Source organism: Mytilus californianus, unplaced genomic scaffold (genome assembly GCF_021869535.1).
Source record: "Mytilus californianus isolate M0D057914Y unplaced genomic scaffold, xbMytCali1.0.p SCAF_2, whole genome shotgun sequence".
In the NCBI taxonomy this organism is placed as follows: domain Eukaryota; kingdom Metazoa; phylum Mollusca; class Bivalvia; order Mytilida; family Mytilidae; genus Mytilus; species Mytilus californianus.
Window position 1 is genome coordinate 116,294,675 of NW_026262668.1, and position 12,760 is coordinate 116,307,434.

Genomic DNA, 12,760 nt, shown 5'->3' on the forward strand with positions numbered 1-12,760 from the left:
GAACCCTGAACAGTTGGGGCAAGTATGGACACAACATTCAAGCTTGATACAGCACTGAATTTGGATTGTGATTAAATGTTTGACACAGCATAGGTTTCTGACACAGAATGAATGTGGTCTAAGAACTTAAAAAATTTTAATTTACCTATTCAAACCATATCATTATTATTTGCTTTTATATATAAATCAGAAATAGCCAATTTAAAATGGAAAATTTTAAAGAAAAAAAAAGGAAAAAAAAATCTCCCCCCCCCCCAAATTTTTTGAACCCCCTTATGATTCATCACCCCCAAACTTAATCCCAGCCTTCCCTTTGTGGTATGGTACCTTGCAGTACAATTTCAGAGAGATTCATACACTTGAACACAAGTTATTGTCTGGAAACTAGAAAAATGCTTGTTTTTTGGCCCCTTTTTGGCCCAAAATTCCTAAACAATAGGGCAATTACCCCCAAACTCAAACCCAGCTTTCCCTTTGTGATATGGAACCTTGCAGTACAATTTCATAAAGATCCATACACTTACACACAAGTTATTGTCCTGAAACTAGAAAAATGCTTGTTTTTTGCCCCTTTCTGACCCAAATTCCTAAAATTTTGAGGGAATTACCCCCAAAATCAATCCCAGCCTTCCCTTTGTGGTATGGTACCTTGCAGTACAATTATTTCAGAGAGATCCATACACTTGAACACAAGTTATTGTCTGGAAACTAGAAAAATGCTTATTTTTGGCCCCTTATTCCTAAACGTTTTGGGCAATTACCCCAAAACTCAATTCCAGCTTTCCCTTTGTGATATGGAACCTTGTAGTACAATTTCATAAAGATCCATACACTTACACACAAGTTATTGTCATTAAACAAGAAAAATGCTTGTTTTTCCCCCTTTTTGGCCCCTAATTCCTAAAATTTGGAGGCAATTACCCCCAAAATCAATCCTAGCATTCCCTTTGTGATATGGAACCTTGTGGTACAATGTCAGAGAGATCCATACACTTACACACAAGTTATTGTCCTGAAACTAGAAAAATGCTTGTTTTTTTGCCCCTTTTTTGCCCCTAATTCCTAAAATTCGGAGGCAATTACCCCCAAAATCAATCCCAGCATTCTCTTCGTGATATGGAACCTTGTGGTACAATGTCAGAGAGATCCATACACTAACACACAAGTTATGTCTGGAAGTTACAAAAATGCTTATTTTTGGCCCCTTTTTCCTTAATTGATGGTACCATAACCCCCAAAATCAATCCCCACCTTCCTTTTGTGGTATTGAACCTTATGGTAAAATTTCATAGAGATCCAATCACTTAAACTAAAGTTAGAGTGCGAAAACCAATGTGTCTTCGGACGACGACGACGAGGCCAACGTCATACCAATATACGAATTTTTTTGCGGTCGTATAAAAATGCCTTATGATCATCTGAAGACCTTTATTTTTTTTTTTATACAATTCAATAAGCAAAAAAATTAATGTTTAAGGGTAATTAGTTCTTTGAATATTTATAAATCTCCCCAACAGAATATATTCTAGAAAGGACTATAAATTCAAATCTATCATACAACAAAGTTGCTTTTATTGTCCTTACAACTTTATATAGTAATAATTGAATGGGTATACATGAGATGACAGTCCAATGGTTACCTATCACCATTTGATCAAAGATAAAGTGTTTTCATTAATTCTCATCATTCTCACAATTACTGTGGATTCATTTATTTTTTGTAGGTACTTCTTTTTGTGAATTTGGGAAAAATTGTACTTTTGCAGATTTTTCATTTCAATATTTTGCCAAAGTCCGCATATAAGCCCATAAAAAATTGAATAATTTGTTGAACATTTAAATTTGTGGTTCACCTGTACCCACAAAATCTATGACATCCCATGAATAATAATGAATCTAAAGTACTTGAAGGCCATAAAAGTTAATTAACCTGTAATTGAAAATATGAGTTACTGTTTATATATAATAGTTGTAAAACATCAAGGTGTCATGTCAGAACACCAATTCAGAATCCCTATCTATTCAACCAAATCTTTCAATTTTCACAGCTTTCTAAATATTTTACCTTAAGTTTAACTTCATAAAAACTATGTATATCCTGAATTGTACATGAATCACCTTTCTACATGCCATTTTCAACCAATGTTTATTAAAGTCTTGTAGTGAGACACAAACCGCTCGGAAGGCAACTACTACTAAAAATAACCCTTGGTTTTCTAGCAATCTTAAATAAGTATACTATGGAGCCATTAATCCTCAATTTTAAATGCAAATTCATGGACAAGTAACTTTTGGCTCAATTTCTGCAAATTTGTTGGTTAGTTTAAGTATATTATGACATCAAAAGCACTATTTTTTGTCAGGGAAGGGCTACTTTCACATGTGTTCTAAATTTGAGTGGGTGAATTGGTGGTCTGACATCTCAAAGGCTGCATTTGTCCAGCATGATACGAACATAGCATATAAATTAACAAGCAACTCTCACCTGGTATGACCATTTTTATTTTATTAGCTGAATGAATAGCAGTATACATAGCTACTTGACCAACATATTTTTCCACCCACTTAAGGAATTTTTGTCCTGTTTCTGTAAAATCTTCAATCCTCTCACTAACAGGATCCATCTTAATTCCTGATATATCTATTTTGCTGTTAGACTAAAAAATATGTACAGTTTGTTAAAAGACAAAAAACTGAAAAATCATAAAATTTTGAATCCAGTAAATAGTATTGGTTATACATGTATATGAGATTACACAAAAAGTATACAAAAGAAGACCTCAACAAAAAGTACCTATTGAGGTATTTGGGGAATGAGAAAACAAGAATGCACATGCTAAGGGAGGTGGGGTATAATTATTTGACAACTGAAATTGAGCTGTTGTAGTTTAACCTTCGTACTTATTGAAATTTAACATTTTACCCCCAATGTGGTTAAACAAGTTGAAGTAACTGTGAGCTATTGCTCACTAAAGATACCCCTGCTTTTCCAATTTAAGAAATCTTATAGTATTGTCCTGCTCAAAATTGAATTTAAATTGGCTATTCTTTTTAACAAAGAAGATAATCTTAACAAATAAATGCATACCAGGTACTTCATATCTGAGAAACAGGATATATATGTCATCGATGATTAGAAGTTCGTTACCCTAACTTGAAAAGGGAAGAAATAAATCACAACCTTGGACATAGTTGCCAACTGACATGATATTCGCGTGTAATACACGCTTTTTCAACGGTTTACACGTGAGGATTTTGTCACATGGCGTGTACACGCTTTTCACCACTTTACACGCTATTACACGCTTTTTCGTTGTTTTGATTTTTTGGTCGTTAGTGATATCGCGATTCTCGGGTTTTTTCATTATTAGATGATAAATACCAAAAATTTCGAAGTAATTGTTTGTTCACCATTGTTTATTTTTCTATATGGACGAACAGCAAAAAGCACTTAAGGTAAGTAGTTTGTGATTAGTTTTTACGATTTTGTGACTTTCTTTCTTTCAAATTCACGTAGGGGAAATGTCCACAGAAAGAGGTCGCTTTCAGGACCTGTACCGTCGTCTAAAGAGCCGATTGTTAAGTGAAAACGATGTGTACGTCTAAGTTTCAAGATTTATAAATTATATTTGGGAGTTCGAGTTTAAATGATCGAGGGACGAGTAACGCATTGTGAACCCTATGTTGCAATCATAACAATACATGTGAGAGGAGAACTACAATGTAGTTATTTGATAAAGCATTCAACGTGTTTAATGGTAATCAAATAATAAAATACTTTTCTTTTTCAGTTTCAAATCTAGCCAACAGATTTCCACAGCCATAGGGGATGGACATATCACGGAACTGTTGGATCAGTTCTCATAGTATTAGTACCAGCTGTCTTCTGATGAACTACCTAGTTTTGACCAGGCAATATCAACATATATAGTTTGTTGGGAGTAATGCCTACTAATGCAATGGTAGAGATAATAGATGACATTTTAGATGGCAAAAAAACGTTATGACACTCTTTTAAAGTTTGATAAAGCGATTTTAGTTCAGCCAATATAAATTCTGACTGTGAGAAAGCATTTTCAATTATAAAGAAATTCACACTGAATTCTGATCAGAACTTGACAATGATATATTGTGAGCCTTGTTTAGTTGTTATCAAGTAAATGTAAGCAAACTGGCAGTTGTTTTGAATTTGTACTTAGTGGTGTTGCTTTAAAAGCACCAAAACAGACCATTGTTGAATACAATAAAAGTTTATAGTAGAATATTGTTTTTTATGTTAACAAATTTGTATAATGTGTTTTCTACGTCACACGCTTTTTGACATGTCATGTCATGTCATGACATGATTTCTCATTGTCAGAGGTTGGCAAGTATGACCTTGGAGCAAATAGTATCCAGTGTGAATGGAAATATTCTTTACTTATTTGCAAACAGTCTGATACACTTAATTGATAAATAGCTTCAGAAACATGGTCAATCTGTCTATGTTTCGTATTGTGACCCGATTCTGTAAATTAAGTAGACATGCTTGTAAGTTCGTGACCTTTGTCTTGGACCGTGGCTTTTGTACATGTGCAACAATATATAGGTCAGGCCTATTGTATTATGCATTTGAACATTACAGAATAAATTTGAGATCAAGTAACAAATGAATATCACGAAAAAAAAAAAGAGAAATTGGGACATACTAACTTTTTTATTCTCCATACTTTTTACACGTGATTTTCAATGGTCAATTTGAAAATCCAGAATTAAACACTTTAAACACGTTTAAGATAACTATAACGATGTCACATTGTCATTAATGCATCAAAGTATTTTTTCATTCAATTTGCATTAAATGGCATAGGATTCATAAATTACTTTTTCGAGCCAATATTTGGCAGGTTTTGTTTTATCAAAATATATCAAATCATTTTCTGATCATAAAACATCCGCTCACATATAGACTTTAAAAAATAATACTTTTGGCCTTAAAAAAAGGAAAAAGAACGCCACATAACCTAAAAATAGATGATGACTCATTGTTGAGATGTCAATAACATTGCTGAAAGGATTTTTCCAAGAATTCGAAGAAATTCTAGGAGAGGAATAAAAACAGTAATAGTGGAAATAGACGTTTCAACAAATAATATGCAAGAACATACTCAACTTCTCTTTTTCAAGGCGATATTAGTGAAAATGCAATGAAAAATATATGGTTAAGTTTTTTTGAAGTAGCACATTGCCGATGATAAATACTTTTGCATGACATCACAAATAAATTGGAAATCCCCAAATGTCATGAACTTGCAATCATAGACGATGCCCTCAATCTTAGAGTTCACTCATAATTCACTCATATGTTTTTGTATTATTCAAAATTACCAGTCAATATGTGTTCTACAAGGATCACCAGTCCTTCGCCTTTCATTTGATACCTTAATTACTAAAATATATTCTACATAGTTTGATATCTACACTGATATGTAGGAACTTTTTTGTTTTAAATATGTACTACTTTCCAGTATGTTCTTTTTTGACCGAGCCTGATTTGGTGGTGTTACATCTTACAAAGTCTATCCAAATCATTTTGTAAAGAATTCCGCTAAAAAACTGGTGCTAGGGGCAGTCTTAAACTTGCAATAAGGTGAGAGTTTTTTTGCTACGTGTTGAAGGCCCCACTGTGACTTTCAGATGAAGAACAGCAATAAAAGTGCTGTTACTTTGCTTTTTGTGTGTTTTTTGTGTCATGGATGGATACCCTATATCCTTTGTTTTTCTATTGTACATATATTTTTCTATTCTAACCTTTTTATCGTTCAGTGACAAACATGTACTTACAACTATTTCTGCATATCCTTCTAATCTTTTGGTTTTTACTCTCCAAGTGACATTCCTCCAAGGAGATTTTAGGACAAGATAAAAATTTCTATTTGTTTTTCTTCTTCGACCACTTTTGATTTCAAGTTCCACATCTTCAATTTCTATATGTTCTGTACTTTGATCTTCCTTTTCCAGTTCTATCACATAAGCAAGCCTGCAATGAAAACTTGATTACAAATATACTTTGTTTAATTATGTTGTTGGTTTGCTGCTTCTCTTGACATATACCTCACACCTCCTTTTATACTTATTTGTATTTTCTATTAAGTATTTACAGGAGGTTTTCAAATCATATAAATACAGATTTTTTATTTTTTAAATCAAATCATATCCTTAAATGTTTCCAATTCTATATCAAAGCAACCATAAAATTATACGCTCTGCCGACCTAATCAAACAACAGTATTTTTTACACATTGTTTGTGTACTTCCGGCAAACAGCTGTCTAAAAAATCACTAATCTTATCAATTTGAAAAAGAAGTTCACATTATATATGATAAATATAAATATTTAATAGAAATATGTAATAATAAATTTTGATCCTATGATAATAATGAATTAAAAATATTGAAATTTGATAAATATTTTATGAGCTATCAACTTTGTAATCGACATCTTCATTATGCAAATTTCATCTATATGACATATAATTGATTTCAAATCGAATTAATACTACTTTCATCTCTCTAGACAATTTCTGCTGAAGTTTTATTTGCAGATTCAAAATGTTTATAACATTCAATAAATGCTAACATTGGTCAAACTTAGCATATAAGGGCAATAACTCCTTTAAAGAGTTGTCCGCTATATTTTAGGTCAATGGAAAGTAGGCAGATCTTGACTTTCTGAGCATCTTCACTCCATCAGGCCAGACTTAAAAATATTTCTGTTTGCCCAAACCCTTCCCACCAGTCTCAGGTGTGGGTAGGTAGGTAGGGAAATTTTTTTTTTTTTTTTTATACTTTTAGAGAAAAATAGGGGGGAAAATTATTTTACCTTGTAAACAACTTTAAAATGAAAGACTATTATAGAGTTTTGTATAAATTGTCAGACACAAATTTTATGCCAGGATCTATATGTACTATAAAGATCTTTTCTATTAACAGTTTTTTTTCAGCATTCCACCTCAATGTTCACACTTTTTTTCTGAATGTTTACATTGTAAATACAAACATTTTAAATGAGTTTATACTCAGTACTACGAGAGAAAAATATTTCCCTGAAATAAGAAAAGAGATCACTGATAAAATCACACCAACAAAATGGAACTGCACCTTCACGAACAAAACTGTGATAGTACAATTGCTTATAGACTGTTCAAAATATAAGGAGCTGTTTGATAACTGTAAAAAATTCCAGGAAAATATTGAAAACAAAACCAGAAATATGTTATTCCAAATGCATATAATATAGAAAGATTGAAAATTATGGACAACAAATAGCAAGACATATATTGCATATACATATATATATACATATATCTCAAAATGGAGGAAATGACAAACAAATGAAAATAGTGATTATCATAAGTGACATATATATACCAACACAGAGTCTGTCATAAAACAATTGTAAGAAATGTAAAGAAGCTCTGGACAAATATTAAAAGCTATGAAAATGAAATTAGATAATTAATAAAAAGGTCCCTGTAAATATGCCATGCATGATACTTTTATTGTTTTATATTTATATGTTCTGTTCATATGTTGGAAAAAATGTTTTTGTATTTTTCTTTAAAATTTTAAAGTTAAGGAAAAACTCCATAGATATTTGGAGGTTCTCCTAATTAAAGGCGGCTCATACTAAGAAGTTTATTTGAATACAAAATTGAAATACAAAACACTTGAACAAAACATTGTTGACAGAACTTCTGTCAGAATAATATCATTTTAATCAAATTTTAATGCCGAATCAAATTCCTGAACAACTTGGATTGGTTCCTCAAAATCGGGCTCAAACGAGTGTCCCGATCGGTCTGAGACAGTCACATAAATTTCATCAGTTTTCAGTAGCATGAAATTGTCATCACACACCTCTTTCCATGTTTTTGCGTTTTCAAAACGATAGAATTTGTTAGAAACTACAGGTTTTTTAATCCAACCATTATTTGTACTAGACGGTAACATGTTGTTTTTGATCCGTATCAATTGGAGGCTTTAATACATAACACAAATTGTCCTGTGATAAAGCGCGGTCAGATCGGATCAGGTTATTCTATGCAACAAACTCAAGACGGACCCGGCAACGACAAAACTCCGCAAAAAAAAAAAAACATCTCGAATTTTGATTAAAAAAAGATTTTGACTCGGGTGCTTTTTTATGGGTCGGTCGGGTGAGGGCAAACCAACCTATTCTTTTTTATGGCCTCAAATTTTTCTTCAAATTTTACAATTTCAAGATGTTTAACATTATTTGCATTACACTTTTATGTTCTTATGTTAGTAATGATGAGTATGTTTATTGACAGGCAGGAATGGTGCGAACACATCTGAAACTAGTCATCCAAGGATTATCAAAAATAAACTGTTGACAGAGACATGTTTCGCCTGTCGGCAGATAATTCAGAAAAAGACAATCTGATGGACAGCAACATTGCTAATTAATTCAGTCACTGGCCCATCAAAAAGGGGGCAGGGCCTCAAAATAGTTGTCAAACTGATATGTACTGACAGTAATGCAACTTTATAGAAAATATCATTGATCTATCACAAGTAGTTCTATTCAAACTAACTTAACCCTTTCATCCGAAATGATGCCTTGAGGCATCGCCAGGCGCCTGCCCCAACAAAGCCTCAAGGCATCACCTCCTGTTGCCCCAACGATTTATGCCTCAAGGCATTGTTTTTTAGGTATTTTTAAAATCAGTTTCTAAACGAATTGACAGGGCGTATTAACGAGAAAATTGATGCAGTCATGGACCGTATTATGAAATTTGTTTCTATGCTTTGTTTTGTGCAATCGTACGGTTTAAAATAAGAAAAATACAGTTGAAACTTCGTTCACGGCTGAGGGAAAGTAATGGCTTCCTCCGTGGAGCAACATGGGTTCAACAGCCGTTTATTTCAATGTTGTACATTTCGATAAAGGTCTTGTCCGATGAAAATCACAAATATTTATTCCGTGACCTCATTTGCGATCAGCGATCATTTGCAAATCAATGCAGATAATAAGGGGGCATTTAATCCAACATTTCATTGAAAGTTGTCGTTTTCAGATTCGGAATGCGCTAACCTTTATGCTTCATTATTTCTTCAATTGTGCCTGCAAATGGCCACGGCAAACATTTTATTCAATCCAAAAATGAGACCGCATGCAAATCTATTATGACAAAATGAAATAAAAGAGGTAAATTCCAAATATTTTTTTTGAAGTAATATTATGAAAAGCCTGGCTGTTGTTTAAGAAGTTTCAATTCAAAATGGAAAAGTCCAAGTGTTTTAATAATTTCAGATAATATATCCTGAAATAATTTCGTGTGAAATAAATGCAACTATAAACAAATGATCAACATTCCAATGATAAGAAAGTGAAAGTTAACATTTTATATTTAGACTTTTAGAAAATCAAGAGACAGTTTCTTTTTTATTTTCCCCCTAAAAAATCAGGTGTTTAGGGGGCAAGGCCTCGAAATAGTTGTCAAACTGATATGTACTGATAGTAATGCAACTTTATAGAAAATATCATTGAACTATCACAAGTAGTTCCTATTTGACCCCACCAGAAAAGCAACACCTATGTCTTGCCTTCCCTGCCTTTCGTCATAAGGGAGACAAAAATCTTTAATTTGCACAGTGGTTTCATAGAAAATGCTCACAGATGGACAACAATAAAAAGGGAAAAAAGTGATAGCTTACATTGACCTATATAAAAGGTTAGCTAATAGTTAAAATGGGTCTGTTTTCTAGATCCACAAAGAAAACATAAATGGGGAATGTGTCCAAGGGACACAGATGATGCCCCCGCTTTCATATCATACAAAGTTATAAAGGGACATAACTGAAGAACGGTAAAAGTGACACTACCCAAATTTGTACTTGATCTGAGTTTTGTGGTAATAAGAATTGTGTTTAAGTTTCATAACATTTGGTTGAGGCTTACTTAAGTTAGAGAACAGAAACGAATATTTCAACAATTTTACCATTTGTAAAGGGGTATAACTCTAGAAAGGTAAAAGTGACGCCACCAAAATTCAAATTTGATCTGTGTTTTATGGTAATAAGCATTGTGTGTAAGTTTCATAACATTTGGTTGAGGCAAATTACAGTTAGAGAACGGAAACAAAAATTCAGCAATTTTTCCGTTTGTAAAGGTGCATAACTCTAGAACAGTTAAAGTGACACCACCAAAATTCAAACTTGATCTGTGATTTGTGGTAATAAGCATTGTGTATAAGTTTCATAACATTTGGTTGAGACACCTAAAGTTAAAGAACGGAAACAAAAAATCAGCAATTTTTCAATTTCTAAAGGTCATAACTCTAGAACGGTTAAAGTGACGCCATCAAAATTCAAACTTGATCTGTGTTTTGTGATAATAAGCATTCTGTATAAGTTTCTTAATATTTGATTGAGGCAAACTTAAGTTAGAGAATGGAAACCAACTTTTGGACTACGGACGGACGGACGGACAAGGGTAAAACTTAATGCCACCTCCGCTACGGCGAGGGATAAAAAGTTAAATCTATGATATTTCATTTGCACATAGTGAAAACCTCTGGTGCCACTATAAATCATTATTTTTTCCTTCAGCTTTGGACTAAATTTCCAACAAATACTTATTTTGATCATGAGCATGAATTACGTGATCATGAATTACCATTGTGTCGGTATAAAGATGGTGCAGAAAGTGATTCTCAGTATAGGCTAATGCTAATACATAATGTCCAAGAAGTAAACACTAATATGGAATTTATCCTGTTAAAATTAAAAGTGATGGTGCAGTTTTGTGAATCTCAGTATAGGCTACATAATGTCCAAGAAGTAAACACTAATATGGAATTTATCCTGTTAAAATTAAAAGTGATGGTGCAGTTTTATGAATCTCAGTATAGGCTACATAATGTCCAAGAAGTAAACTCTAATATGGAATTTATCCTGTTAAAATTAAAAGTGATGGTGCAGTTTTGAGAATCTCAGTATAGGCTACATAATGTCCAAGAAGTACACACTAATATGGAATTAACCCTGTTAAAATTAAAAGTGATGATGCAGTTTTGTCAATCTCAGTATAGGCTACATAATGTCCAAGAAGTAAACAATAGTATGGAATTTATCCTGTTAAAATTAAAAGTGATGGTGCAGTTTTATAAATCTCAGTATAGGCTACATAATGTCCAAGAAGTAAACTCTAATATGGAATTTATCCTGTTAAAATTAAAAGTGATGGTGCAGTTTTGTGAATCTCAGTATAGGCTACATAATGTCCAAGAAGTAAACACTAATATGGAATTTATCCTGTTAAAATTAAAAGTGATGGTGCAGTTTTATGAATCTCAGTATAGGCTACATAATGTCCAAGAAGTAAACTCTAATATGGAATTTATCCTGTTAAAATTAAAAGTGATGGTGCAGTTTTGAGAATCTCAGTATAGGCTACATAATGTCCAAGAAGTACACACTAATATGGAATTAACCCTGTTAAAATTAAAAGTGATGATGCAGTTTTGTCAATCTCAGTATAGGCTACATAATGTCCAAGAAGTAAACAATAGTATGGAATTTATCCTGTTAAAATTAAAAGTGATGGTGCAGTTTTATAAATCTCAGTATAGGCTACATAATGTCCAAGAAGTAAACTCTAATATGGAATTTATCCTGTTAAAATTAAAAGTGATGGTGCAGTTTTGTGAATCTCAGTATAGGCTACATAATGTCCAAGAAGTAAACACTAATATGGAATTTATCCTGTTAAAATTAAAAGTGATGGTGCAGTTTTATGAATCTCAGTATAGGCTACATAATGTCCAAGAAGTAAACTCTAATATGGAATTTATCCTGTTAAAATTAAAAGTGATGGTGCAGTTTTGAGAATCTCAGTATAGGCTACATAATGTCCAAGAAGTACACACTAATATGGAATTAACCCTGTTAAAATTAAAAGTGATGATGCAGTTTTGTCAATCTCAGTATAGGCTACATAATGTCCAAGAAGTAAACAATAGTATGGAATTTATCCTGTTAAAATTAAAAGTGATGGTGCAGTTTTATAAATCTCAGTATAGGCTACATAATGTCCAAGAAGTAAACTCTAATATGGAATTTATCCTGTTAAAATTAAAAGTGATGGTGCAGTTTTGTGAATCTCAGTATAGGCTACATAATGTCCAAGAAGTAAACACTAATATGGAATTTATCCTGTTAAAATTAAAAGTGATGGTGCAGTTTTATGAATCTCAGTATAGGCTACATAATGTCCAAGAAGTAAACTCTAATATGGAATTTATCCTGTTAAAATTAAAAGTGATGGTGCAGTTTTGAGAATCTCAGTATAGGCTACATAATGTCCAAGAAGTACACACTAATATGGAATTAACCCTGTTAAAATTAAAAGTGATGATACAGTTTTGTCAATCTCAGTATAGGCTACATAATGTCCAAGAAGTAAACAATAGTATGGAATTTATCCTGTTAAAATTAAAAGTGATGGTGCAGTTTTATAAATCTCAGTATAGGCTACATAATGTCCAAGAAGTAAACTCTAATATGGAATTTATCCTGTTAAAATTAAAAGTGATGGTGCAGTTTTGAGAATCTCAGTATAGGCTACATAATGTCCAAGAAGTACACACTAATATGGAATTTACCCTGTTAAAATTAAAAGTGATGCAGTTTTGTGAATCTCAGTATAGGCTACATAATGTCCAAGAAGTAAACACTAATATGGAATTTATCCTGT

The 12,760-nt window shown here is 32.5% G+C and overlaps 1 protein-coding gene across 2 annotated transcripts in view; it reads right to left on the reverse strand.

Annotated features, from left to right (window-relative positions):
• The window catches only part of LOC127730825 (transforming growth factor beta receptor type 3-like), an 87,105-nt gene that overhangs the window by 19,796 nt on the left and 54,549 nt on the right, over positions 1-12,760 (reverse strand). For both annotated transcript variants that reach the window (XR_007995315.1, XM_052239424.1), the window contains exons 7-8: positions 5,824-6,019; positions 2,486-2,657 (exon numbers count right to left, since the gene is read on the reverse strand). Coding sequence is in view for 1 of the 2 variants with exons in the window: in XM_052239424.1 (XP_052095384.1) it covers positions 2,486-2,657; positions 5,824-6,019 (368 nt within the window). In the remaining variant the exon portion in view is untranslated. The remainder of the gene's footprint in view (positions 1-2,485; positions 2,658-5,823; positions 6,020-12,760) is intronic.